This window comes from Nyctibius grandis, chromosome 33 (genome assembly GCF_013368605.1).
Source record: "Nyctibius grandis isolate bNycGra1 chromosome 33, bNycGra1.pri, whole genome shotgun sequence".
In the NCBI taxonomy this organism is placed as follows: domain Eukaryota; kingdom Metazoa; phylum Chordata; class Aves; order Nyctibiiformes; family Nyctibiidae; genus Nyctibius; species Nyctibius grandis.
In genome coordinates this window covers 1,695,343-1,721,947 of record NC_090690.1, presented here as the reverse complement: position 1 = coordinate 1,721,947, position 26,605 = coordinate 1,695,343, and the positions used below count along the sequence as shown (strand labels likewise).

At 51.9% G+C, this 26,605-nt stretch overlaps 3 protein-coding genes across 4 annotated transcripts in view; 1 reads left to right on the top strand and 2 right to left on the bottom strand.

Annotated features, from left to right (window-relative positions):
- Positions 1 to 51: 51 nt before the first annotated feature.
- On the bottom strand, positions 52 to 2,725 carry NPM2 (nucleophosmin/nucleoplasmin 2). The gene is made up of 10 exons (XM_068421277.1): positions 2,693 to 2,725; positions 1,608 to 1,689; positions 1,412 to 1,497; positions 1,201 to 1,320; positions 1,029 to 1,122; positions 831 to 958; positions 697 to 725; positions 549 to 585; positions 248 to 318; positions 52 to 90 (listed from the first exon to the last, which is right to left on the bottom strand). The coding sequence occupies exons 1-9, from the start codon at positions 2,699 to 2,701 to the stop codon at positions 274 to 276; spliced, it is 630 nt and encodes a 209-aa protein (XP_068277378.1). The 5' UTR covers positions 2,702 to 2,725; the 3' UTR covers positions 52 to 90; positions 248 to 273.
- A 26-nt stretch (positions 2,726 to 2,751) lies between these two features.
- Positions 2,752 to 4,314, top strand: PBDC1 (polysaccharide biosynthesis domain containing 1). The gene is made up of 6 exons (XM_068421276.1): positions 2,752 to 2,796; positions 2,899 to 2,964; positions 3,491 to 3,550; positions 3,628 to 3,768; positions 3,851 to 3,962; positions 4,084 to 4,314. Exons 1-6 carry the CDS (start codon positions 2,779 to 2,781, stop codon positions 4,194 to 4,196), a joined length of 510 nt encoding a protein of 169 aa, XP_068277377.1. The 5' UTR covers positions 2,752 to 2,778; the 3' UTR covers positions 4,197 to 4,314.
- Positions 4,315 to 4,485: 171 nt separating this feature from the next.
- XPO7 (exportin 7) overlaps positions 4,486 to 26,605 on the bottom strand; it is a 30,899-nt gene continuing 8,779 nt past the window's right edge. For both annotated transcript variants that reach the window (XM_068421274.1, XM_068421275.1), the window contains exons 7-28: positions 25,525 to 25,690; positions 24,872 to 24,945; positions 23,593 to 23,712; positions 23,209 to 23,355; positions 22,243 to 22,415; positions 21,011 to 21,204; positions 19,812 to 19,917; positions 18,355 to 18,490; positions 17,458 to 17,531; positions 16,296 to 16,376; positions 15,719 to 15,782; positions 14,269 to 14,377; positions 13,712 to 13,818; positions 13,134 to 13,222; positions 12,323 to 12,430; positions 11,138 to 11,220; positions 10,380 to 10,594; positions 9,140 to 9,278; positions 8,663 to 8,823; positions 7,033 to 7,131; positions 6,791 to 6,918; positions 4,486 to 6,022 (exon numbers count right to left, since the gene is read on the bottom strand). In XM_068421274.1, the coding sequence (XP_068277375.1) occupies positions 5,929 to 6,022; positions 6,791 to 6,918; positions 7,033 to 7,131; positions 8,663 to 8,823; positions 9,140 to 9,278; positions 10,380 to 10,594; positions 11,138 to 11,220; positions 12,323 to 12,430; positions 13,134 to 13,222; positions 13,712 to 13,818; positions 14,269 to 14,377; positions 15,719 to 15,782; positions 16,296 to 16,376; positions 17,458 to 17,531; positions 18,355 to 18,490; positions 19,812 to 19,917; positions 21,011 to 21,204; positions 22,243 to 22,415; positions 23,209 to 23,355; positions 23,593 to 23,712; positions 24,872 to 24,945; positions 25,525 to 25,690 (2,667 nt within the window). In that variant the 3' untranslated portion in view covers positions 4,486 to 5,928. The remainder of the gene's footprint in view (positions 6,023 to 6,790; positions 6,919 to 7,032; positions 7,132 to 8,662; positions 8,824 to 9,139; positions 9,279 to 10,379; positions 10,595 to 11,137; positions 11,221 to 12,322; positions 12,431 to 13,133; positions 13,223 to 13,711; positions 13,819 to 14,268; positions 14,378 to 15,718; positions 15,783 to 16,295; positions 16,377 to 17,457; positions 17,532 to 18,354; positions 18,491 to 19,811; positions 19,918 to 21,010; positions 21,205 to 22,242; positions 22,416 to 23,208; positions 23,356 to 23,592; positions 23,713 to 24,871; positions 24,946 to 25,524; positions 25,691 to 26,605) is intronic.

Sequence of the window (26,605 nt, the reverse complement as noted above, 5' to 3'; positions counted from 1 at the left end):
CCATCCGCAGCACGGAGAGCCAGGAGTGCAAAATATCCTTTATTGGGGAAGGACGACACCAAGCCAGCAGCTTCCCAGGCCCTTCTGCACCTGGAAGGGAAAGAAAAAGGGTCTTACACAGGCATTGCAGCCTGGCCCTGCTTTGGGGCTGTGTCCTCCCCAACCCCCTGATGGGGAGCAGGCAGCAGCCCCCTCCCAGCCCCATAGGGACCCTCGCACCCGGCCACCCCATCCCGCTGCCCCATACCTGGCCAGGTGCTGCCACAGCTCCTGCTACTTCTTCGCTGCTGCCTTCCTGCCCCGGCCGGCTCCTCGCCCCTGCAGGGATGGGGCCACAGCTCAGCCCAGGAGCCCCCAGCCCAGGGAGCCCCCAAAACAGCCTGGCCCTCCATTTCTCCCCCATTTTTGAGTTCAGCAGCCGACGGCATCACACATCAGCCCCTTTCCCTCCCCGAGAGCTCCCAGTGCTGGTCACTGAGCACTAACCCCGTGCCTGGCTGCGATGGGGTGAGTGGGAGCCACAGAGGGACACCCCGGCCAGCCCCTACCTTGCTGGGAAGGGGATCCTCGGGGGAGACGTTGTTCCTGCTCGGGAGAGAAGGGGAGGGCTGGGATCAGGGGTGTGGGGTGCCGGCAGCGGGGGGATCCCCTGCCCCATGGCAGGGCTGGGCATGCTTCTCCCTCCACCATACTCACAGCTCGTCCTCCTTCTCCAGCCTCCTCTTCTAGGGGAGAGAGAGGAAGATGTAGGTGGCAGAGCCAGGGGATGTCCCCCCCGTGGCACAGGGACCCCTCCACACACCCCAGCCCCAGAAGGGGAGGGGGCTGACCTTGGCAGCGCTGCCCTTCTTGGCAGCTTGGCCCTTGGGGGTCTTCTCTGGGGACTCCTCTGCTGGCTCCTCTTCCTCAGCACCCTCCTCTTCCTCCTCCTCCTCATCCCAGGACAGGTTGGGCATCACTGTGGGAGGGGTTGTCTGAGCCCCCGCTCCCGGGAAGGGCTCCCGGGGCCGCGGTACCCCCGTACTTACTGGAGACGTGCTGCCCGCTGATGTAGACGGGGCCGGAGCCGGCTCGCAGGTGGAAGGTGACCGGGGGCGTCAGCTCCACTCCCACCAGGGTGGCCTGGGAGACAGGAGCGGGGTGGCAGCACCCACCCGTGGCAGCCCCCACCCGCAGCAGCCCCCTCCCCAGGGCACTCACCATGGGCAGCACGGAGGGCTTCAGCGTGGCCAGCGGCACCGGGGCACGAGCATCCCCCTCCTCGGCCACCACGATCTCCACCACGTGGAACTCGTCCCGCGCCGTCTCACCCAGGCAGACCTTTGGGGGGCAAAAAGGGCATCCCCCCCACAACCCCCACAGCACCTAGGGACCCCCCGACGTGACCCCCAGGGGTTTGGGGCCCACATACCGTGCGCAGGGCCAGCTGCTGCTCGCACTGCCACTCCTCGGGCACCTCGAAGGTGTAGGAGTCCTGCTGGCTGCTCAGCTCACACCCTGCGGGCATCAGAGCAGGTTTGGGGGGCTCAGGGGAGGGGGAGCAGCCCAGCACAGCCCCCAGCCCCACAGGGACACTGCTGGGGTGTGGGGGGGCACCCAGTGCTTACCCCAGATCAGGGACACGGGCTTCTCCGACTTGCTGGAGGTGTCGGCGCTGTCGGTGAGGGACATGGCTCCAGGGTGCCTGTCCTGGGGGGGCACAGCACTGCTCTGCAGGGAGACCCCCGGGAGGGCTTCCCCAACCCCCCCGGGCCCCAGGGAACCCCCCCCAGCTCCACCCAGAGGTTCAGGGCCACCCAAAGCATGTCACCCTCATGCTCCCCCCAACACCTCACCCCAGCATCACGCTGCACTTAAGCACTCACCCCACACTTGATTTAATTACCAGCCCCAGAGCAGCCCCCAAATGCAGCACCCCCTGCCCGGGCAGCTTATAGGGGCAGAGGGGCCCCCACCCACCCCATCACCCACCCACCCACCCACCCAATCAATCACTCAATCACCCACTCAATCAATCAATCAATCAATCAGCACCCAGCCCTTTCCATCTTACACAGCATCAGCCCCCCCGGGGCAACGGGACCCCCCCGGTGTGTGTGACCCCCAGCCCGGGGCCTGGCCCTGTGTCACAGCTGACAAGCAGGAGCCCCCCGATCCCCCCCCCTGGGGAGGTGGGTGTCCCTGCTGAGCCCCTGTGTCCCCTGGTGTCCTGCCACGGGTCCCCGTGCCCTGCCCTGTGCCACTTTGCCTTGCCGTGGGTCCCCGTGCCCTGTCGCCTCTGTCATGCACCCCCCTGCCCTGCCCTGTGTGTCCCTGTATCCCCGTGTCTCCGTGTCTGCATGTCACTGTGTCCCTGTGTCCCCGTGTCCCCCCGTGTCCCCAGGTCCCGTGTGTCCCCATGTCCTCCTGCCCCGCATGTCCCCATGTCCTGCGTGTCTCCGTGTCCCCATGTCCTCCCGCTCCACGTGTCCACGTGTCCCCCCGTGTCCCCATGTCCCCCGTGTCCCCCTGTCCCGCGTGTCCGGGTGTCCCCCCGTGTCCGGGTGTCCCCCCGTGTCCCCATGTCCCGTGTCCTCCTGCCCCGCGTGTCCCCACGTCCCCCGTGTCCCCCCATGTCCTCCTGCCCCGCGTGTCCCCGTGTCCCCCCGTGTCCCCGTGTCCCCCCATGTCCCCACATCCCCCGTGTCCCCACATCCCGCATGTCCGGGTGTCCCCGTGTCCCCCGTGTCTCCCCCCCCCGTGGGCGGGGCCGCGGCGCCTCTTCCGGCAGCGCTGGCGATGGCGGCGGCCGGGCTGGTGGGGGCCGGGGGGGTCCCGGGAGGGCCGGGGCGGGAAGGGGGGGGGGGGCGCGGGGCCGGGGTGGCCCCGCCGGTCCCTCAGCAGCTTCTCCCCGCGCAGGGACCCGGCGAGGCCGCCGCGGCCGCTCACGCCCTGTCGCTGCCGGCCGAGGCCTTCGGCAACGACGTGAGTACGGGGCGGGGGGGGGGGGGGGACACCCTGCCTCGGGGGGGGGGGTCCCAGCCCTGGGGGGGTCCCAGATTTGCGACTCCCAGCCCTGGGGGGGGGGTGTCCCAGCCCCGGGGGGTCCCAGCCCCAGGGGAGGGGATGTCCCAGTCCTGGGGGGGGGGGGTGGTCCCAGCCCAGGGGGGTGCCTGGGTGTGTGTGGGTGTCTCAGCCCCAGGAGAGGGGTCCCAGTCCTGGGGGGGTCCCAGCATCGAGGGGGGGGGTCATCCCCCGGAGAGGGGTCCCAGCACCGAGGGGGGGGTCCCACACGATGGGCTGCTTTGGGGTTTGCAGGTCCATAGCATCACCTGTGACCCCCCACCGCGGCTGTGCCAGGGGGTCTCTCTGGCCACAGACCCCTCCACCATCACCCACAACCTGTCCCTACTTTCCCCTCTGCTCCCCTTGCCCCACGCCCCCCCCCGAGGGGGGGTGATGACCCCCCCGGGGTGCAGAGCCCTGCCTGACCCCGCTCCTGTCCCCGCAGCCCCGCGTGGAGCTGGCCTGGGCCATGAGGGCCCACCAGCACGCCCAGGTCTACTTCAACGTAAGTCCTCGGGGGGATCAAGGTGGTGTGGGGGGGCTGGGGGGGGTCACGGTTAATCCTTCAGCCTTCCTGCACAGCTCATCTCCTCCGTGGACCCCAAGTTTCTGAACCTCACCAAAGTCGACGACCAGATCTACAGGGAGTTCAGGAAAACCTTCCGGGATCTTAAAATCGACGTGCTCGACCCCGAAGAGCTCAAATCGGAGCCTGCCAAGGAGGTGGGTGGGGAGCAGGGGGGGGACACACGGATTTACCCCCCTTCGGGCTGTGGGGACGTCGTTGCTTCTCTCTCCCCCCCAGAAATGGCGCCCGTTCTGCCTGCGCTTCGAGGGGGTGGTGGAGGATTTCAACTACGGCACCCTGCTCCGCCTGGACTGCCGCGAGGGCTACACCGAGGAGAACTCCATCTTCGGTGAGCCAGGGCTGGCACGGCACGGCACGGCTGGGGCCTGCACCCGCTGGGGAAGGCGAAAGGGGGAAAGCTGAACCCACACATCTGGCTCTAAGTTTTTCCTCTCTCTCCTCATTTTTAGCCACCAGAATACAGTTTTTTGCCATCGAAATCGCCCGGAACAGGGAGGGCTGCAACAGCGGCGTCTACAGCAGCGCCGGGGCTGCGGCCACAGAGGAAACGGCGTCGGGGTGAGGAGGGGACAAGGGGCAGCAAGCCCCCCGCCCAGGCAGCGGGAGAGCAGGGCTAGAGCTGCCTTCCCTACTCCTCCACCTTCAGCCTGTAAATAAATGTTTTAAAAAAATAATAATAATCCTGTTGTGCCCCACAGAGCAAAACCCACCTCGGTTTGGGCTAGACACGCGCTCGAGACCCCTGTGCCCGAGTACAATCTACCCACGCAGCTCAAATCTGCTTTTTTTTAACCCATTTCACGTGGAAAGCTCAGCCCCGGGGGCGCAGGCGATGGGCAGGCAGACACGGCTCAGTAGAAACCATTGAAGTTTTATTTTGCAGTCACAATGCTTACACTGTATGCAGCAAACACCCTTACAAGTCAACCAGCAATCTGCTCACGCGAATAAAGGACCCAACACACAATCGCCAGAGGAAAGGAAACAAACAAAAAAAAAACAACAAAAAAAAAAAAAGGAGAAAATAAAATAATAAAATTAAGAGTAGGTGGTGTCTGGGAAGAGAAACTGGAGCCCTAAGGAGCGAGTGTCCGTGGGTAGAGCTGAGCAAGAGGATGCACACGACTAGCAGCAACAATAGTGGAAAAAGTACAAGGCAAACAGGTTCCCTCCCCCGTCACTTCCCTCTGCAAGTCAGTTTTCTATCCAAAAACGTACATTATGGTGACTTGGAAAAAAACGGAATCATTTTAAAGGGGGTGTTAAATACTTCATGCTAGGCAAAACCTTGTTATTAAGAACCCTCCGGTGGGTTGGCCGTGCTCGCTGCTGTGAGCTCGCCCGCAGCATCCCGCGTGCTCCCTGCTCGACTGAGAGGAGGGGGAGAAAATAAAACAGGAAAAAAAAAGAAAAACAGGGAAAAAAAAGAAGGCAGAGTGAGGAGAGCGGCGCTGGGCACGGGATGGGTGCGGAGGGAGGGGGGCGAGGGCCCTGCGAGAAGCGGGTTGACGAGGGGACAGCGGCTACTGCTACAGGGGGGACAGGAGGGACACCCACGAGCAAGCACGAACGGAAGGTCATGGCTTAGAGTTCCTAATAACAAGGGCAAGACGTAACGGGGAGTTGTGATTTCAAGGGGCTTAATAAGAAAAAATATACATTTGGAATTTTACAATGCCTTTTTTTTTTGTTGTTTTTTCTCTTTTTAATTTTTTTTTTTGTTGCTTCTCTCTACACTTGTCACTAAATAGATCTCTGCGCTTTCACACACCCACCCCTCGCCCAGTAAAGCTTCAGGCCTGCGGGACACGCTTTCCTCACTCGCATACACAACCCTCACGCCAGCACCGGTGCACCAGGAGACTCTGTAAAAATTTCAATCACACTTTTTTTTTTTTTTTACCTTTTTTTTTTTTTTTTTTTTTAAACTGAGTCAATATAAACCTTGTTCAAAATGTTATGAAAAAATGTACATGTTTATACAAGGCAGGCTGCAGCAGAGCGCTGGCGTTCCACGCAGACATTCGGGTAGGGAGACGCTGGGTTCTTGCACCTGACTTATGCCCTTTCCACCCCCTCCCACGGAAACAGAAGCACCCTGCCCCGGTGAGCTCAACAACCCCTCCTGTTCCCTCCTCCCTCGGGACGTGGAGTACGGCCCAAAGCGAGCGCCGCAATCCAGCCCTGGGGAAGAGCAGGGATTAGAAACGCCCTCTTTTCTTTCCATCGGAAACGGTAACCCCTCTGGGCCAGGCCCAAGAGATGCTGCTCTGTACAGGTGGAGTTGGGAGACGTCAGCTCATCATGTCGTTGCTGTTCACGCCGTAGGTGGAGTTCTTCATGGAGTCGTTCACCTCCCGCCTGAACGCCGACAGGTTTTGGGTAAACCTAAGGGAGAGGCAGAGCAGGGCGTCAGAGAGGGCGGTCGCCCCTTCCTCCAGCGTTCTGCCCTCCGCGAGGAACCTGCTTTGACTAGATGACCTCCAGAGGTCCCTTCCAACCCCAACCAGTCTGGGATTCTGTGACCAGTTCTGGGCCCCACGCTTCAAGAAAGATGTTGAGGTGCTGGAGCGAGTCCAGAGGAGGGCGACCAAGTTGGGGAAGGGTCTGGAGGGTCTGACCTCCGAGGAATGGCTGAGGGAGCTGGGGGTGTTTAGCCTGGAGAAGAGGAGGCTCAGAGGTGACCTTAGTGCAGTCTACAACTACCTGAAGGGAGGTTGTAGCACAGTGGGAGTCGGCCTCTTCTCCCAGGCAACCAGCAACAGGACAAGAGGACACAGCCTCAAGCTTCACCAGGGGAGGGTCAGGTTGGACATTAGGAAGCATTTCTTCTCAGCAAGGGTCATTAGCCATTGGAAGGGGCTGCCCAGGGAGGTGGTGGAGTCACCATCTCTGGAGGTGTTTAAGAAAAGACTGGACATGGCACTTAGTGCCATGGTCTAGTTGACATGGTGGTGTCAGGGCAATGGTTGGACTCGATGAGCCCAGAGGGCTCTTCCAACCTCATTGATTTGGGATTCTGTGAACTTGCTTTGGCAGGGGGTTGGACTAGATGATCTCCAGAGGTCCCTTCCAACCCCGACCAGTCTGGGATTCTGTGAGCACGGATTAAGCTGTGGGCTCAGCCCCACCGAGGGGGCTCAGCCCCACACTGACCTGTCCCTGTTCTTGGTTAGGAGGTTGCGCTCGATGCCTTCCATGAGGTTCTCAAAGCAGAGGTGCATGGCCTGCTGTTTCTCCGGGGGCTGGCTGTTCACTATACTGTTCCTCAAGTCAGAGAAATACTAGGAGACACACGAGAAGGCTGGGTTAATTTTCCAAGGCTTTGGGACAGAGCACACTTAATGGGCTCTCGGGAAGAGGGAGGAAAAGCTGCGACGGGAGGGGGGGACGTTTACCTTTTCATTGAGCAGTATCAAGCCAAGCAGAGGCCGAGACATCGACCACTGGTTCCTGCAGTCCTCAAAGATGATGATATTCAGCACTGTTGACAGCATCTGGAAGAGGGAAAGTGAGGTTTAAAACCAGCCCTTCCACCCCAGCTCTCTCCTCGCCATGGCACCCTGTGGGCTCAGGAGCAACGAGGCACTTTGGATGCCTCCAGTGTTGGTGCCTCAATGGTACAGAGCTCTCAGGTTCACGGGACAAGAGGAGGACCTGGAGCCCCCATTGACTGGTGGAGAACTTGACTGAAGGCACAGGGAGGAGGTGCTGAAAGCTGTTAGGATATTTATTCCCCACACACTCCATCCTGCCCCAAGGCAGCCAGGGGAAAGATTGTCTCATCTTCACTTAAACAAGGGACCTCTAGTCCACATGAGGTGTTGTCTGTGTTCCCTTCCACATTCTCCTCAGGCTAAAGCCAGTACCTAACTGGTTTGGAGGATGCAGTTTCTCTTTTTATCCTCAGAAAACACAGCTTCTAGCCCCAAAAAAGCCTGCTTTGCATTTGATCTACCAGCAAGGGTGGAACAACGCTCCCTGCTTCCACGTGGGAGTCGTGCTGACACTTTGACAAGCACCAGCGAGTGAGGCAGCACTGTTCAAAGCAGCACAGCCAGGCGAGAGGCATCTGAAAGTGTTCTGCTCTAAGGTATGGAGATCCAGATCCCACCACAGGGCCCTGCGGAGCACCAAACCCCTGTGAGCAGAACCATCTGTCATCAGGTGACACAGAGGTACCTAAACTACACCGTACACGTAGGTATGTGCTGAGCTAAGCCTGATCTAAGCAAGGAAAATGTCTCAGCTCACTATTGATCCCCTGCCACTGCACACTCTCCTGACCCGGAGAGAAGACAAATCCAGCTCTGTGTCTGCCAGAGGTGCTGCAGCTGGAGGCAGGAGACAGATGGCAGATGTGCCACCAGCATGTAAAAGACTCAGATTATCAAATTCCCTCCTCAGAGGCTGTTCTGAAGGCAGGCACGAACGCTGCCAAGGCAGCACGTGCTCCAAAAGGCAGCAAACCCGGCCTTCACGTGGTCCCACCACGAGCACCACAGCCCAGAGATTGTTCCCGTGTGCTGGGGTCTCAGCAGAGCCTTGGTAAGCACATGGACCCCACGGTGCCTGCTCTGCTGGGAGCACACATGTACGCTGAATTGTTCCAGGGATTTAAACACACCCTGATCTTTTTTAAAGCAGCAGAAGAGTGCATGCTCTCTGGTTGAAGCTCTCTGGCTTCATCTGTATGAGCTGCCAGCATCACCCATATTTCTCTTTAAAAAAAAAGAGACAAAAGCTCATTTTTGGCTACTTCTTTTCATATCTGAGATGCAAAAACGGTGTTCCTTGCCCAGGGAGAACCATGGCCCTGAAGCATTGGCTTTGAATCAGACCTGCCATATGATGAATGTGTAGGAGAGATGCAACACTAGCAAAAATCCTTTTTTCCTCCGGAGAAGCCTGGGGCTCTAGAGCAGGGAGCGTGCAGCCTCCGTGTTACATCATGCCAAGAGAATCCAGGGCTCATCGGAGAGTTTACTGTGCCGTGCCACAACAAGGCCCCACGCCTTTGATCTTTACCTGCTGAATCATCTCCGGGTGCTGCTGCATGATGTGCAGGAACCGGTCGCTCTCCTGGGTCAGAGGTGTGGTCCTCTTCTTGGTGCTGCGAGACAGCTGCTTGAAGAGATAGGTGACAATGTGGTCCAAACAGGAGCAGCAGCCTGTGCAAACCATGGTGTCTGCAAGAACAGGAAAGGGGGAGACATTGGGGTGCTGCCAGCACTTCCCTTGCTCAGATGCACCTGGGCAGGCTCCCAGGGAAACACCACCACTTATCTGGGTTCTTTTAGGGACTTTGCAAGCAAGAACCACCCAACCCTAAATGGCTCAGCAACCTCCTCACTGACATATTCACCATCTCTAATGGTCCAGCTTTAACACAGGTGAAACTCCACCAGTTCTTACCTGTTAGCCTGAAGTACCACACATGCAAAGCAACCAAAATCTTTCCCCACTTCCAAATCAAAGCCCTAAGAGTACAACAGAGGTAGTTACCTAGTGCAGTGAGGCCTTCTGAAATGGAAGAGAGAATATACATGATTACATGAGGCTCCAGACTGGCTATAAAGTTCATGTGGTCCTGGGTAAGAACTTCCAGCAAGGAATAGTATGACTGGCTGAGCTTGGGATAATCCTGCAGAGAAAGGGAGAGAGAAAGACTTTTAAGGCCTGTAAGCATCAGTTAAGGCTTTCTGCTAGGCCCAACCCGTTCATTAATCACCTGAAAGCTGCTTACTGAATCTCCTGGAAAGAGAACCAACCTCTCTCATAGTATAACTTATGGGCCAACATCTTCCCCCCTCTTCTCCCCCACCAAGCGCCTTCCAAACAGGCTCCAGCAACAACGGCCCAGCAGGTTCCCAACACCGTGATATCAGAACATCTTTCCCCACTGCTTCGCTCTGTTCTAAAAGGGGAGTGTTAGCTGGTGCCAGTGCTGGAGATGAGGAGATAGGGCTGGCTCTCCAGGTGTCCACGCAAGGTGCCAGATCACAAACATCAACATGCGCAGCGCTGGGCTCAGCAGCCTGCGCTGAATCGGTGCCACAGACCCCTCAGCAGCCTCCAGGCTTGGGGGGGACTCTGCTGGGAGTCCTGCAAAGTGGCCCCATCTCAGGAGCTGCACTGGAGCTGTATGTCTCAAGAGCAACGATCTGCCCACGGGTATATTAAATCAAGAACATGCTCAACGCAGTCACAGTGATGCCAACAACTTCTTTCAGATCCTGCTACGGTACTAAGATAAGACTTGGGAGGAATACATGCTGCCCTCTCTCCTCAATACTTTGCCACGTAGGACTGTGCTGATAGGATCTGAAAGCTCTGCTGCAGGATGGATTTCTGTATCCAAGGCTTGGATAGAAGCACAGCTCTGTAGGTGGATGTCTTCAGCAAGCAGGCTGCACCGTAACTGCTGAGGCATCTCTGCCCACAGGCAATACAGGGAAGAACAATCCTTCACTTGCAGGAAGTGTTTTTCAGGTAGAGGAGCAATTATTTTGGTAATTGCTCTGCTGAGACCTGGAGGGTACCCCGCTGGAGGGGCCCTGGGGTGGGGGGTCACAGCCTTCATGCAGGAGCCTTAATTTCCAGCTCTAGGCACAGGCCAGCAGGGGTTTCAGAGTGGCACGAGCTCACTCGTCTCTGTGATTAAAGTACTCCTTCACTGTACAATCCTCCAACCCTGCCTTCCCCAGCCATGTGTCTACACTGCTAACCACAGGTGTTGGCTTACCAGGAGGTCACTGTGAGGGATGGAAAGCAGAAGCTTGATAAAAGTTTGCAAGGCATTGTCCAGTGCATCATCCCCGTAGAGACGGAAGACCCCGAAGTTGACGTAGCTCCCGCTCAGCGCAGCCTTCAGCATAGAGAAGCAGATGGAAATCCCCTTGAGCTTCAAGGCGTAGACTTGATCCTTCGGGACCTCCCCAAGCGTTAGGATACGATTTCCTGCACGAGCACAGAAGTGGACTCAGTATTTCAGCAACCACATCCAACCCCTTTCTCCCCCAGGGTGCAGGAAAAACAAAAAGTACAGCCACAAGCAGTGACCGAGAAGTCAGCCACAAGCCCCAAAGACTTATTCCCCAGCCAAAGGTTAAGGAACCTGTTACAAGTTAAAGGTGTGACTCTACTAGGAAACACGGGAGAAGACAGCGTGGAATTTTGCTGTGGAAACAGGGCAGCATGAGGACAGGATCGCTCTCCACGTGCTTCACCCATGTCACCTTGCACACTCACAAGGGGCTCAGCTGGGCTCCTGCTCCTTGCTGTCATTTTCTTCCTCATCTGCGTGGCAAACACCCTGCCCCTTCTACCTGCCCACCAGCCCTTCAAGCAGGAGCATCTCTCTGTATCTAAGCACGCATTCAGCCAGTGCCTTGGCACTGCCTCCCAGCCTGGGCTCGCTCGCTGAGCTGGCAAGTGCCCCAAGCAAGCAGAGGAGTCAAGGGCAGGCCGAGGCTGCCCGGATCCCACCTGCTCCATACTCACCATATGTAGTTATCATTTTACTCGTTTCTCGGAAGAGCAGGATGCCATTCGGTGAGGACACATCAAACTGCAGCCGCTGGGATCTAATGGAAAGACAGGGAATAAATCAGAGCTCAAACAGACCTGGGAGTAAAAACAAAGCTAACGCTCCGGCACCTCCACGCGCTGCTGTCTGCTGGGGCACCCTCCTCCCAGGGCTGCTCCCCAGAGTTCAACAAAATGCCCTGGTCTGGTAGAAAATACTGCTGTTCATGACCAAAGCCAGACAGGACACAGCCACTCAGGGACAGACGAGCTCTGCTGTCGCAGAAGAAAGGGCCTGTATTTCACAGACGTTAGGAATATTACAAGGTCGAGGCTGGAAATCCTGTCTTGGCAATAGTCACCAGGCTACTGTACACAAACAGAGCCAGCAGCTTGGAAGCAGCATTGTAGGGCAGGCTGACTAGCTCCTATTCATGACACGACCAAGAGGTCAGACCTTGGCATTTTTTCCCCTACAGTGAATAGATCCCACAATTGAAGCGCAGCGAGTTGTCCAGTTCACCTCTGAAATAAATGAGTGGATGCATTCCAGGAAGGATTGTCCTACTGCAAAGATGGGGATGGGGCAAACAGTCTGGCAGCACGGAGAGTCGACTCTCAAACGACTGTGCCTGAACCTTGTGTCCCTTCCACTCGGCTGTGACAACGGTCCCTTCCTACGGGGTTGTGTTCAGCTGGCTGTGAGCCAGAGCAACGTCTTGGCAACCTTCCACTGCCAGATTAGATGGCTTCTGAATTATGTGAACAGCGTCAGAGGTACCTCTCTGCTGGCAAAAAGGGCTGATGCTCTAAAGCAAAAGTGGTCAGCTGGCCGCCAGACAGAACAACGCTCATTTTAAACCCAGGTTTTAAAAATTAACACGAGCTGCCTGCCTCCATCTTATAGTGCTGCCCTTGGAAGAGACGCTGAGAAATTCAGTGTTTATCGATTGTGTCTCTTGGTCTGACTGACACAACTGATATCTGAACAGTTTGATTTTCTTCCCTACTGAAACAACACCAGTTTCCCCCCCTGTCCCCTTGGCAGCCTTTATAGCATAAATAGAAATAGAAAAACCACAACTGGGCACCAACACCCACACAAAGGCCGAAGCAGCAGACACAAATCCCCACCAGCTTTCAGGTGCTGGAGGTTCATACCTATTATGTACCAACTCAGCCATCAGTTTGAGGACAGGTGTAGTGCAGGCTGGGTCGTGGTACCAGAGTTCAATGGCCCGCTGTAGGATTGGCATGTAGGATGGGTAGCTGCAAGGTGAAAGCTAAGGAATTGTGCTGCTTTTTCTATCAAAAAAGGCATATTTTTGTGTACTGCACCCAAACCTTCCAGAGGAGCTTACTTAAGGTTAAACAGAGATGCTGCTTGCTGGGCCTGCTTTATCACAGAAAAAAATAATAATTAAAAGATTTTAAGTCCGTTGAAGGAGTTGCATAAACAGTTCTTAGACCAGGACAAACCAGAACTGAAAAGGCTTTGAATTAAAGGGAAGACAGATAGCAAGATCTGTCACTGCAACAGAGAGCTGACCTTCACCAGCCAGAGAGGAATCTGGAGCCCAGACACCGTGCTCTTTGAGCAGCTATGCTCTCACCAAGAGGACAAAGATGCCAACTGCTGTTGGCTTTAGCGAGCAAGAGGAAAGCTTTTGTTGCTGCTCAGACACAAGCATCCCATTAAAGGCCTTTGTGCTTTACAGGTCAAATCTCTTTAGGTCCAACGGGAAAAACCCCAAGAGTTCAGCTTTAAGCAGATTTCTAGGTTGACATGGTTGCAGACAGACCAAGTCAAACCTATTTTAGTGCTTAGAGACAGGACACCGAGTACTACAAAGGCGAGGAGAACCCCCCAGTCAGGATTCAGCAGGGAAAATAGGGCATTTGGATGCAGTCAGACAGACTTCTCCCCTCTGACAGACAGGATGACTCAAGTTTTAGGGCAACAGAAGGATACATCCACTCAAACAGCATCATGAAGCTGGTCTTGGCATTGAAGGCAAAGGCTATTCCCCTCAAGTCTCTCACCAAACCAACCAAAGTTCTCTGTATTGCAAAAGAAAAGATACATTAAAATATAATACACATACAGATCTCTCCCTCTCTGGCTCCACCAGCCCAGAGCCACTTCCCTTCCTCCCATCCCAACAGCAACAAGGCTTTCTGTGCTGGATGCCAGTCCCAGGTTAGACAGTTCTTCCTCTTCAGTGCCAGAAGCCCTCTTTAATTTGAGGCAGTGCAGTGAGAGTACCGGGGTATTTCATTCCCAGCAGAAGGAAAGCTGGCAGATAAGGCTCATCACTTTAATTATGAACGACACCTAGACCCCAAGGGGTACAAGGCACACGCCGCTTCCCCCTATACTGGAAGAAAAGCACCTATCACTCCAGCATCTGTCTCGTTCAAAGGGCAGAATATCTTTCAGTCTGCAGGAGTTACTTGCTTTCTCCTGTCTGTCTGAACTGAAAATGTCAAAGCCCTGAAGGGAAAGAGTAGGGAGAGCACTGGTAGCAGGGAAGGTCCTGCCCAACTTACTTTTGCCTCTTGTTCATTGAAAGTATTTGTGCTGAACATCTGTGCCACAGTCCCAAAGGCAGCTGTGAGGGGAAGCATGAACTGCTCATACTGATCCTCATCTTCCCCTGAAAGAAAAAAAAACAACAAGAAATCAGGAGGAAATAGACAGCACATCCCTGCGCCCTGCAGTGCTGCCTGTGCTGGATGTTCAGACACTGCTCACCCACGGAGCTAGAGGCAGAGAGAGCACAGGTTTCCAGACAGGTGATCTATCACTGCCAACATCTAACTTTGAGAAAAGACTTAGAACAAACCCTGCCACCTCAGGGAAACCTCTCAAATACTATGAAGGAAAAATTTAGCCCCAGCCTTGGTGGTGTGCACCTCTGGACTACCTGTACCCAGCAACACAGCATCAGACCCGCTCTTGAGCTTCTTTCCCCTCCTTTTTCTTATCCCATTTGGCTTCTCCCATTCCAGCATCCTTTCCAGCAGGACCTAGCCTACTACAGAGCCCAACATCCAAACCACAAAGTCACCACTTTGCTTTGGTTCCCAGGAAAAGACCCCAGTACCTAAATCCACCATGAGAAGACGCCCAAGTGCAGTGTAGAACGTCGTCCGACATCTCATGTCAGTCAGGTTGGACTGATTGTTAATGCCCAGGAAGGAAAAGTGCTCACTCTGCAAATGGAAGCAAAGAGATGGGTTAAAGGGGAACCACCACCTCCAATGGGCTCCTGTATCAAGGGCTGAGGACCCCCATTCCCTTGCCTAACCCTCAGCCCGTGCAAGGATCACAGAATCCCAGAATCACTGAGGTTGGAAGAGCCCTCTGGGCTCATCGAGTCCAACCATTGCCCTGACACCACCATCTCAGCTAGACCAGGGCACTAAGTGCCATGTCCAGTCTTTTCTTAAACCCCTCCAGAGATGGTGACTCCACCACCTCCCTGGGCAGCCCCTTCCAATATCTGGATGAGCAGCAGCGAGCTGCAGGGTTATCTTGCTGCCCACATCTGCCAGCCACCTCGGAGCACAGGCCACCAGAGGGCAACAGGCACCGCGCCTGCAGGCCCCGAGCAGGGTCCTATCTGCTGGCAGAGATGCCAGCGCGATCATCTCTCATCTTGGAATTCCCCAGGATCAGACGAACAAGGAAGTCTTGTTTTGCCTCCAGAGCAGAGAAGCAATCTGCCCCCCTCACTCATGGGGACCTTCCAGGAGTTAATGCTGCTGAAAACCAGCCCTCTGCAGACAGATCCCCAGTTGCTCTGCCCACATTCTCCAGGGAAACGGTAGCCCCAGACAATGCAGCCTGAATGCAGCTTCTGGGCCAAACACAGGACGTGGGACTGCCTCCAAAACATCCCCTAGCTCAAGAAATACAGCACCTCATTCAACCAGTCAATGCAAACCTTCTGGCTGTGGTGCTGGGAGCCCTAGGGCTGCAGCAGCGGAGCATCGGATGACGAAACGCTCCCAGAGGCAAGGCAGAAATCTGATATTTTGCTGCTGGCTTCTAGTTGCTCATTCTAACATTTCTGATTTCAAGTCAGCATCCCAGATCTGCACAGGCAGCGACCAAGGAACAAGGCTGCTACCCTGACCACTGCAAGTGATGGCACTTCTTCCAAATCAGCACTTCCAGAATGAAAGTTGGGGCACTGAAATGCTCTAAGCATTAAGTTGCACAAACAGTGCTCACTGCTGTCTGCATGTGCAGCAGAACCAGCTGTCTCCCACATTTCACTCTGGAGATGGCTGTTTTTCAGTGGAGAGCAGAGAGACCCCCACATTAACCCTTTGGGGATGAAAGGTACCACATAATTATAATTACATAATTAAAATTGAAGGGCAGGCTTTGAACAAAGAGAGATGGAACAACAGGTCACATTTTCTAGAGGCTCATCTAGTACGATGGAAGCATCCGTGAGACAGGTAAACTTCAATCCAGGGGTTAAAACTAGGGGGTTAACTCAGCTGCACAAGGGCAGACAAAAAGCAGAAGGCGAAGGGACTTACCGTGTGATTGTTCAGCATGAACTGCACGGCGCTCAGCTTCACCAGCTTCCTAACACTGCTGTATGTAAAGGGGGTGTTAAGGAAGCAGCAGAGTCAGCAGAAAACTTCTTGCAAAGCACTCTGAGGGCAAAACTGGAAGGAGACTTACATCTATACGATTCAATACGTTCTAGCCTCTCTTCCACTTGTTTCAAGAGCAACCAAGTTGCTATATCTCTACTGTAGACACCTGCAGCGACCGTTTTTATTTACTTGTCAGGAAGAACAAGGAGAATACCGTAAGACAGGCTGTGACTGTAAACAATTAACTGTGGACGGTAAGCTACAAAGCAATGATGATCCAAAATAATAATAAAAAAACCCCTACAATATTATAGCCATCTCCTGCAATTCAACAGCCAGATAAGACGTTGACCAAGCACTCGCATGCTGCTCTTCTCACTACCCGAAAAATGAAGTGGTTCAGGAATCTGTCACGCGCAGAGTGCTCCTGTTCCAGCCGAGCATCTGGGTCACTCTTCCCCCATCCTGAGGTTTAAGTGTCCTGCGCACCCACCAGCTCTTCTGAAAAGGATATCCAATGGAGAGGTCATTGAGCAGCTGCAGCGTCTTGGAGGTGATAGGCTCGCATCGACCCCAGTACTTCAAGTTGGTGATGCTAGGGAAGAGGACAACACGGATGGATCAGAGGGGTTTGCTCAGCTTCCCCTTTGCTGTGCGGCGGATTCTTGCAGTTCAAAAGTCACCCAACATCATCAGCTCCACCCTCCACCGAAAGCACAGACATCACAAGCCACAAAATATTGGTATAAAATTACTGTACTTACATTTGGTTGACTAGAAAATTATCCTTCAGATAATCTTCACTACTTGGGTCCCAAGCTACACTGGCCCATACCCAGGCCCTTGGAATTCTGTGGCACTCCAGGGCTGGTTTCTGCAGCAAGGGTAAGAGAATTCTGCGGCAGTGACTACATGCAGACGTATGCAATTCTGCACCTGCACCATCCACTGTCAGCTGCAGAATTCTAGTAGCCCTTGCTTCTTCCAGGAGAGCCATCTCACCCCTTGGGGCTCACGAGGGTAAGCAAGGCCCCATGCACGTAAAGACGGGGGCGATGCTAAAGAAGTCAAGGGGGAGCTAGAGGCTGCACAGCACCAGGCACACGGCACTGGGCGTCAGCATCGGAGCTACTGAATTGGTTCAAAATGCTAATGGAGGCGGCCAAAGACATGACAAAAAGCCAGTCGACAGGTTCAGCCCAGAGGAGAGCTGCCACAGAACAGGCTGCCTACCAGAGGGGAAGAGTTTTAAGAAAAGGACTTGCGCTACTCTGGTCCTGAACAGCACAATTTGCAAGGAAAACCTCTGAAGGAGCAGTCCCCTCCCCACAGAGCTTTCGTGGCTGGTGATTGCCAAGAGTGAAGTGATAGGGCACGAGTGCTTGCGGCTGTCCCCTCCCTGACTTTGGTTTGACTAAGCAGGCACTGGAAAGAGAATCCATTCTCCTGGTGTACGGCTTATTTTTGTGTGTCCACAGCCCAGGCTAGAATCCTCGGTGGATAAATCACTCCTGGATATTGTGCGTGACTTAAGCCCTGATACAAGCTGCAATTCTCTCGAGTAGCCAGACGTTACTAGCTTTAGACTGAGCAACACTTCCTCAAGTTCCAGTTTTCCTCGTTACACCTTCAAATAAACCCTGGAATCTCTGATGCCTCCAAGCAGGAACACTTACATTTTTCCTATGAAGACACTCAGGACCATGGTCTCATCATTCAACCCCAGGACCTCTGAGAGACGGCGGTACAGCTGGAGGGGAAAAAACAACACCAGTTTAAAAGCTACCAACAGAACAAGGAATGATCTTTTCTATCACTAGTCATAGAGGGTTCAGATACTGCACACAGAAGCCAGGCACTTGCTTTCCTAGGGAAAGGGGACAGAACTGTGCTCCTCCTCCTGCACCTACACACACTATCTTAGTGAATTTATCTGGAACTCTAAGCCCCTTGTCACATCACTGCTCCGAAGTCTCCGGGGTGGGGAAGGAAGGTCATAGGTTACTGGAAAGGAAGAGAACCTAATTCTGGAGTAATGATGTTCCCATTCTTTACATTTTTTTAGTATAAAGAAGGTATTTTGCATCTCTAAAGATGCACCGAGGCATTCAAAGTCCAGTACATGTCCAATTGCCTTCTGATGAAGAGAATGGATATTTATCATCATTTTGGAGCCAAGGAAGCCAGGCAGAGATGCTAAGCTCAGGCTCCTCACGGGTGTATGAGGTGGTGTGACTCCCACACTTCCACAGGTTTACAGGCTTAAGGGACTCATTTGAAGTCACAGCAGAAACCTGGCAGGTAACAAAACTGAACCCAGGTCTCAAGTTGTAGGCTGCTGTCACAGGCACTGGCTCCTTCCTGATGCATACAGAACAGGGTGTTTCAAAAACAGCTCGGGGTTTGCAACGTTAACGCTGGACACGTATCTAGAAACCACAGCAGTCAAGCCTCTTAGATAATTTCAGCTATCCAGAACAGAAAACAAGCAATCCCACTTGCTTTCATTTAAAAACAGAAGCTTTTATTGGACTTGACATGTCCAAAGACAGCCAGCCAAGGGGACTGATTACCTTGGAAGACTTCTGCACCTGATCTCCAATATAGATCTTCCGGAACTGCTCAAAGAAGCTCAGCATGGCCAGCTCCAGCTTCTCGTTCCCAGCCTGCGCCAGACGAGAGTCCGTCAGGTTCATCAACTGCAGCACCCTGAAGAGAAGGGGGAAAAACAGACTTTGCTGCTGGACACTGGGAGAAACAGGGGATTTCTGGCACATGGTGGTGTTTCCAGGCTGTGCGCAATAGTATTTGTTACTTTGCGTGGGCATTGCTGGTTTGGGTCAAGAACTGACAAAACTGATAACAAGACACTGACTAGGGCACGTTCCTCCCCTGTGCAAGGCCACTACAAGGCTTCTATACCCCTTCTGATAGGGTTGCAAGGCCTTGGTTTTAATTTGCTGCACAAGGATAATACCAAAATACCTTTTGGGTGCTTTAGCACACTTACCCAAGTGACTGGTCCACCATGTTCTCAAACCCACCTGAGAAACCACTACCTGCTCCCCTCACAGAGCCAGACTCTAAAGGACACTCCTGCTTGTTTGGCCTTTGTTGTGAGCCCTGCAGAACCAACGCTGCGACCTGTGCACGGGCTCAATGGGCAGCCCTTGCTGGCAAGGGAGGGGCGGAGGGATTTGAGGGTAAGTAACACACATGCAGCAGAACCGAGGGGGCAAAAGCGATTATATTCTTCTTGGCAAATGCCACAAAACACAGAATGGGAAGATAAAACATCAATAGACTTCTGTGAACATCTACCATATATGCTGGCATTAAAGGTAGCTGAGATATACGGGGTCTCACCATTTCCTCTTCAGTAACTCATCAGCTACACGGGAAGCCAGTACTTGATGTTACCTGTTGGCTCACCAACAGACCAGCTTCCACACAGAGTGTAGCTCCTTTACTACCCTGAGCTTCCAAGCAGAGCAGTTAGGCTCTGGACCACATTCAGCATGACTCAATGCTGTTCATGAGTAGTAAGCTACATGTTCTCACCTCCATCAAATAAAGCTTGCACTGGAGAGGACTTACAATCCTGAAAATCCAGCACTGTTAGCAGACAGTATAAAGTTTTGGCAGTTATGGAACTACAATATTCACAGCGTATTTAAGGACAAAACCCACATTGCATCGTTAACCAGGAAAAAGACTTTTCCCCCCACCCCAAAGAACCATCGTGCATTTAGTTCTACTCCAACGCGTGCATTTAAGCCTGGTATAATTCTTACATGCTCTTCCCCTCTCATTCTCTTTCTTATAACCCAGATTCCCCAATTTAGCCCAGCCACAGCAGAAGTTTGCTGACTGGCTCTAGCCAGCGCCGCCAATCTCTTCTTTCAGGAGGGCCAATTCCACACTGTTCTTTGCAGTGAAAAGAGGGGAAGAACATGGTGGCAGCTTCACGATAGCAATTCTTTTGTCGACTTCAACAGCGGTGCAGCTAGGAAGCAGTCAGCATCCCTACCGACAAACCAACTCGCCATCCATCGCATCCTGCTCATCCGTGCTGGCGAACGAGACCCTACCACCGATCACTGCCCCGATAATATAGACGAGCCACGTCAGGCGCCCTGAAACCAACAAAGGACATCAGAACCGAGCACGTCACACATTGCACAGAGGAAGCGGAGGAGATTTGTATTTTATTTCAGCAAAGACAGGATTCACAAGGAGTATCTTTCTGCTTTAGTGCCCATCTATACCAAAATGACTCAATTTCCCACTTCGGGGAGAACAGGCGTGTCTTTACTGGAGAAGAAACAAGAGTGCCAGGTCTGCCTGGGAAGATTTGCATTATTTAAAGCTTTTCACTTTCTTGAAAAACTGTATTCTATGTATTTAACCATGTGCAGATGCCAGCAGGCAGCATTTATTCTTTCAAATTTATTCTATTCGTGGCTGGTGGAGAAGTCAGCATCACACAGTCTTGCCCACACACAAAAAAAGTGTACTGTGTTAGGTCAGACAATACTGCTTCAGAAGGAAAAAGAAGAGTTTCCGTGCTCGTGCTGATGCACCCAACTCCTCCACAAAAGGGGACGCCAGCTACGTTATTAGAGAGGGGGCACAACACAGCTGTACCTCCAAAGGAACTGCTTCTTTATGGCCAGGGTTAAGCAATTCCTAAACCAACCAGCTGTGCAAGTACAAAACCTCCACACTGAACCCACCCAATGCTGCACACAGACACACTCCTGCAGACAGTGGCACCAGCTGAACACCTCACTCCCAGTTACTCATTACCAACCACCAGCTGGAGGTTTTGGCCACGTAGCCAGTGGGGAGACTCAAATGAGCACTCCATATCCTGCCTCGGACAAAAGAGGGCTGGGGCAGGCGGTGCTGACCACCTGTGGATGGGGGAACATCTGCAGAACTTGTCTCTGAAAGACCAGGCAAGGAGATGCACTAGGTTTCCCCAAAAAACAACTGGAGTCAGTGGTAGGACAGCGATACCTTCGGTCAGCACTGCTGTGGGTGTTGGGAATGTCCACCCACGGCCAAAAACATTCTACACCATACGGGCACCTCCCCATGGGAACGTTTGTGAGATCTGCCTCCCCCTTGACGGATTTCACCAGGGATGCAGGCTTCTGAAACTGTACTTTGAGAACGGGCAACCTACTGCAAGCTCAGAGGCCACAGGCCTCCACACATGCTCACCTTCTTGTACAGCGACGTCCATGGGGCTGGCGGTGGCACTCTGCAGCAGCTCCTGGTAGGACTGGGCTGACTGGTCAAAGAGCTGCACAAGCAGAGCGCAGGTCTTCTCGTACTCGCACCGGCCAATGGTGGAGAGCTGATCTAGCTGCTGTTGCACGAGGCCGGTATCATCCAGCGGATCCTCCAAACCATCCCTAAGCAGCAAGAAAACAGATTAGAAAAGGACTTAAAATGTAGAGGCGGCCTCACCCATAACATAAGCTTATTTCTGTCAGGTAGAGGATGCTTTCCCAGGCAGACAGCAATTCCGATGGCTGAAGTCTCTGCCTCTCTGTCACGATGGAGAGCTACAGACACCGACATGATCATCTGACTGTTACTGTGGCCATAAATCAGAAGAACAGCAGCGGTTCAGGTGGAAAGGCCATCAGGACCTGGGATGAGTAAGCTCTTCTTACGTCTTTAGCATTTACCCAGGTCTTTCAACAGAACGTGCAGTGCCAAGAACAAGGTCTCTGTCTGGTTGTCTTTGTATAGCAAAGCTTTCCATCTTCCTCAATGTTTTAGTTGCCTTTTCCTCTAAATACCTCAACAACAAGTTTATTGCAAACTCCAGAAGTAGCTAAGCCTGCTGCTCCTCCCTTGCACTGCTAGATACCTAAAAAGGGATAAGCCAATCAGTCTTCCTGAACAGAGGCATTATTTTTCTGTGTTTGACCATTTGTTTTCATCAAATACAAACACACACGAGGTAGAATTCATCCCACGCAAACGAGAGTCCTGTAGGCTGCCCCTACACTCGAAGGAAGAAAAAAAACAACCAACACTTTGAGGTATAATTTGAGCCATGCTACAGCAGTGATCTAAAAATTCAGTGAATCACACTTTGCATACATATTCCTCTCTGCTACGATGGCAATTCAGAGTGTGAACGGTGTGCTGCAGGTGGATGATGGTAGGTAAGATGCATTCTACCCATGACATGTCAGAGAGCACTCAGATCAATCTCAGCCATTTATGATGGAGCAAGGTCTAAAAAAACCCAGTTTAAAAAAAAAACCCACCACCTTTTTTTGAGAGAAGCAGAATATGCAATTTAGGTAAGCCTCCCTCAGAAATCCTGTGGTCATTCACAAAACTTTCTGCAGTTTTTAAAAGAAAACTCAGAGGAGAAACACACCAGAGCTTTGTGCTGGCGCCGACAAGAAGTGCTGCCACCTCTCTGCTCTTACCTCAGTATGATGTGCACAGACTCCAGCCTGGACGTGATATAAGCTTTTGTGACCTCTGGTGTGTACGTTTCGAGCATGTGAGGCTCTGTGGCTTTAACGTAGGGCACCGATGCAGCCAGGCGCTGCCACAAGCTCAGGAGATAGTGGACGCTGTTCGGCGCAAACTCCCAGTGCTACCAGGAGCCAAGATAAAGGAAAGGAAACCAGCAAGTTACGGCCTTGATTATTTTATCCACATTATTTTGACTCACGGAGCACTAGACACAGCAACATCTAAAAACTTTAATGATCTGGCTGCCAATTTTAACAACGGATTTCTGTTCACACCTGGGTTCCGTGGGCATTATCAGCATTCAGTCTTTAAAGATAACCCCAAGTTCCCAGGCTGTGCAGCTGAGCCAAAGCCTTTGGTCCCAAACTACTGCTGAGCTCACGCTGCAGCGTGCTGCAGACAGCTCCCCAAACAGAATGTACAGTTTAAAGCTGTTTTCCAGATGAATATTAAAATTTAACAAACAAAGGCATTATGTAAGCTATACTTTTTTATTTAAACCACGTTCTGCGCAGGGGTGTAGTTACAAGCTGTAGTTACAAACTCAGGGGGAATATGGCACGATATTCATATTACCAGCAATCCCTGCAACTGCATTTTAATAGTGAAGTGATACATAATTCTAAAAATAAGCCTTATTTAACAAGGTGGGGTTTTTTCCCCCCAGCTAGGACATGGAAAGACTCTGGAGGCATAGCAACCCTGCCTTCCCCCACGCACTGCTCCTGCTCCATTCAGCAGGAATTCACAGAATAACCAAGGCTACACTGCAGGATTCTGTCACAGAGTTTGCCAGGTAAAAATAATGTACAGAGAATTAAGTGGCAAAAAACAGACAAGAGGGCTATAATTTTGTTTCAAGAGAAGACGAGAGGCATAAACACCCGTGGAGGGTAAGTAAAACCATTTTGTACCTGCAGGCTGGTCACGGTGAAGTTGGCAATGAGTCGGATGACCTCAGGGTAGTTCTCCACCTTCACCAGCTCTCCCAGCTGGTAATTGCTTTTCAATCGGGCCAGCAATCGGCAGAACTCATGGTAGTTATTTGGGTCTGACAAACTCTGAAAGGAGAAAAAGAGGAGAAGAGTTGAGAAACAGCGTTATTTTGCAATACATGGCAGTCAGCTACAAGAGGCACGGATTTATTATAGTAGGAAAAGGAAAAGAACAGCAAGATGTTGCACCCTCCTCCCCAGTGCCACAAGTGGGGTATGTACATTAGAAAGTATTTTTGGTGAAGAAACCTGATGCAGAGTAAGCAGAGACACAATTCCCCTGACTGCACCCGAAATACCCACCTGTGGATTTTCCAGTATTCGTTTAACGCCATCAACGAGATGAGATAAAAACTTTGCTCTTTCCGCATTGTTGAAGAGCGATCTGCGTACAGAGGCTATCTGCACCAAGCAGGATAAAACCTACAAGGGGCAAAGAGAATAAAGAGAAAGCAAGGCATCAAAACAATAAAATGAACAGCATGTTTCCTTCTCATGACACAACAAATCATTTCAGTCTGATGCTCCTTTGTACGCTACACAACAGCTCCTTCATCTTTGCAATTCTGTGTAGTCTTTAAATTAAATTGTTCTCAACCCAAACCTCTGAAATTTAAATTGAGAGTAAATTCCAAGGGTGCAGCTGCAGTAGCGAGTAACAGGCTGGTGAAGAGGCTTTTGAAGGGCAGCCACAGGGAGTTACGACTAGTACCCTGCAATCCTTATCCGAAGGCAAAGCCCCAATCCCTCTGAGCAGGGTAAGGACTCCTGCTCAACTGCTGAGCCTCTCATTCATGCTGGCAGTTACTGATCAAAGAGGCAGGACAATTAAAGGTGTAATTGCTTCAGATTTCTATTCAGTAACAAAAAAAAAGTCTCACAGTGTTAAAATCTTTCATTGCTACTTAAAGCTCTAAATTCAGAATTAGCAAGTAGCCCTTCAACATAATGAGCAGTGCTGAGAGTCTTAGTGGAAAAAAATACTTCCAAAGGACCCTTCCCTCCCTAGCCAAAGGGCATGTTGTCATTGTAGCCTTAATTACGAAAAATATTTATCTGATAGATAAATGCCTGGCAGGCAGTTTTTTTCAAGAAGAAATAATCCAACTTTTAGTTCAGTTGTGCTACTGGCTGTTTCATCCAGCTGGGACATGGCCTAGTTTTAAAGCGTGGAAGGAGAAATTACATTCCTCGGTTGTGCTCCCAGACTTGCTACCTACTCGCAGTATGGTTGTAGGATCCACTTAGTAGCACAGTGGAAGTAACATAAGCTACATCCCTCAAAAAAGGGCTTACTGGAAGAGCGAGCAGGCAGACTCTAAGCTACGCAAGGACAAAGTAGGTTGGACTTCCAGCAAACGAGCTGCTCTCAGGTCAAATCCAAAACCTGCAGATGCATCAAAACCAGCAGCAGCACTGGGCCAGCCTCCCCTTTGTGGCTGCAGCACAAGGCAGTGCCACCAAAGCAAAGGCAGCTGTCTGAAGGCAGCCTGTGGCATTAACCGACAGCGAGTCTCCCAGATGAATCCTACCAACACTGTCTGGTAGCAGAGTCTGTCAGGAAAATAAACTCTAAACTTACCAGAGGAGAAAACGAAGGAGGGATGGAATGATAAAGGTCAAAAAACAACTGAAGGGTTGAAGAATCCAAGAATGCTGAAAGAGAACGAAGCATTTTACTGAGAACACCTCCATCTGCTGCTTTCCATAGGTTATCCCGTCAACAACGGCATGTGCCCTTGCCTCATGAAGCACCACACTATAAGAAAACTATAAGAAAACTTCCAAGGATTTTACATTCCAAAGGATTTTACATTTTTACACAATTGCCTTTCCCAGAAATAAACTAAACTCACTGGTACTTGGTACTAAGACAAAATGACACGAAAATATTTTAAGAATGCAATCTGTGAACCTGCCTGCAAAACGACTGGAGAGAACAGCAAGGATGTTGAGAACAGGTGTTGAGTTATTTCTTATTTACATTTTTTTAAAAAAAACCAGTTTACTGTTTCTTGAATTGGCAGGTGTAAGACTGAAAGGGTAGAGGAGTGTTTTTATAGCTCAGGACAGCCAACCCAAGCTGAACTGCATTTGTAATCACACTAAGGAAAGGCTGGATTTTCCATCTGCCTTTGTACACAGAAGTCTGTTAAGTACAGAGAGGGCTTTAGCCAGCCAGCCGTGCTTTCAGCTGGTCTGCTGTAGATTAGCCCTCTTCCTCCAGCAGATTACCTGATCTCCAACTGGTTGGGATCTGCACAGTGCAAAGATCGTCTGAGGACTCGTCTGTTGATGTGCCAATGAAATCAAAGTTCAGGCAATTATGTGTGAGCTTAAGAAGCTGCATGAGCAGACCGTGCTGGCTTTCATCATTTAGATTCAGGTTCTTCCCAGAAGCCTATAAAACACATCGGATTGAAAAAGTATAAAGGAAGAAAACCAAGGTGACAGCTGAATTTGAGGCAGTAACTCAACTTTAAACAGGATGGGGCAGTCATAAGGATCACACGCCACAAGCACCAAGCCCAGCTATCACATACTTCTACAGACAGCATGTGTATCTACATGCTTAGTCTTTACACAAGATGGATAAACACAGTGCTTTCTTTTCCCCTCCGCTTGTACTGCACAGGAGAAAAGCAGTCAGGCTTGCCAGCAATTCTACTGTGAGATTCAGGAGATAAGGAAGTTCTTATTAAGGTTAAACACAATAATACATTTTCTGCCTGACAAGCACTTAGCAGCAGGGAAGCCTGTTGCTCCACCTAACCCTCCTATGGAAATGAGCACACACTCCTGTGGCACAGATGATCTGTGTGAGCCCTGCTCCGGTTACAGCGCTCTGCTACGGGCAGGGAAAGCACGGATCCTCTCAGGTAACACAAAGAACACGATGGACACGAAATGCTAGGTCATTCCACTGCAGTTTAAATGCAGAAGTCAGGTCAGTGCTCCAGGGACAGGTCAGTCCGTCTGTACTCAAAACAAAAGTAACTTCTTCCAGCTTAAGTTTATTGCAAATAACACATTGCACCGTTCGACACTGCCAAGACCAGTGCCAGACCTCAAATTGACCATCAAACGCACCTGAAACAAGCCAACGAACTCAAAAGTTACCAGAGCTGCTCTGGTTCAGGAGGATGGGTGCATGGGAAAGGATGACTAGCATAATTGTACAAGCCTTGCTTCCTTTAGAAATCAGGAGAGGAAAAAAAGATCAAATGACACCCACGTACCTACCTTTATTACTGACAGAACCAGAGCTGCTCATTTTGAAAAACCTTTAAAATAAAATTTCCTTTTCACTCTTTGT

Bases quoted from the DNA above. Each gene is read 5' to 3' on its own strand.
- NPM2 (XM_068421277.1), bottom strand. The intron at 1,498-1,607 runs GTAAGCACTGGG...TGATGCCCGCAG, and splicing joins GCCCGTGTCCCTGATCTGGG to GGTGTGAGCTGAGCAGCCAG. The intron at 959-1,028 runs GTAAGTACGGGG...CCCCTCCCACAG, and splicing joins CAGCGGGCAGCACGTCTCCA to TGATGCCCAACCTGTCCTGG.
- PBDC1 (XM_068421276.1), top strand. The intron at 3,551-3,627 runs GTAAGTCCTCGG...CTTCCTGCACAG, and splicing joins ACGCCCAGGTCTACTTCAAC to CTCATCTCCTCCGTGGACCC. The intron at 3,963-4,083 runs GTGAGCCAGGGC...CCTCATTTTTAG, and splicing joins CGAGGAGAACTCCATCTTCG to CCACCAGAATACAGTTTTTT.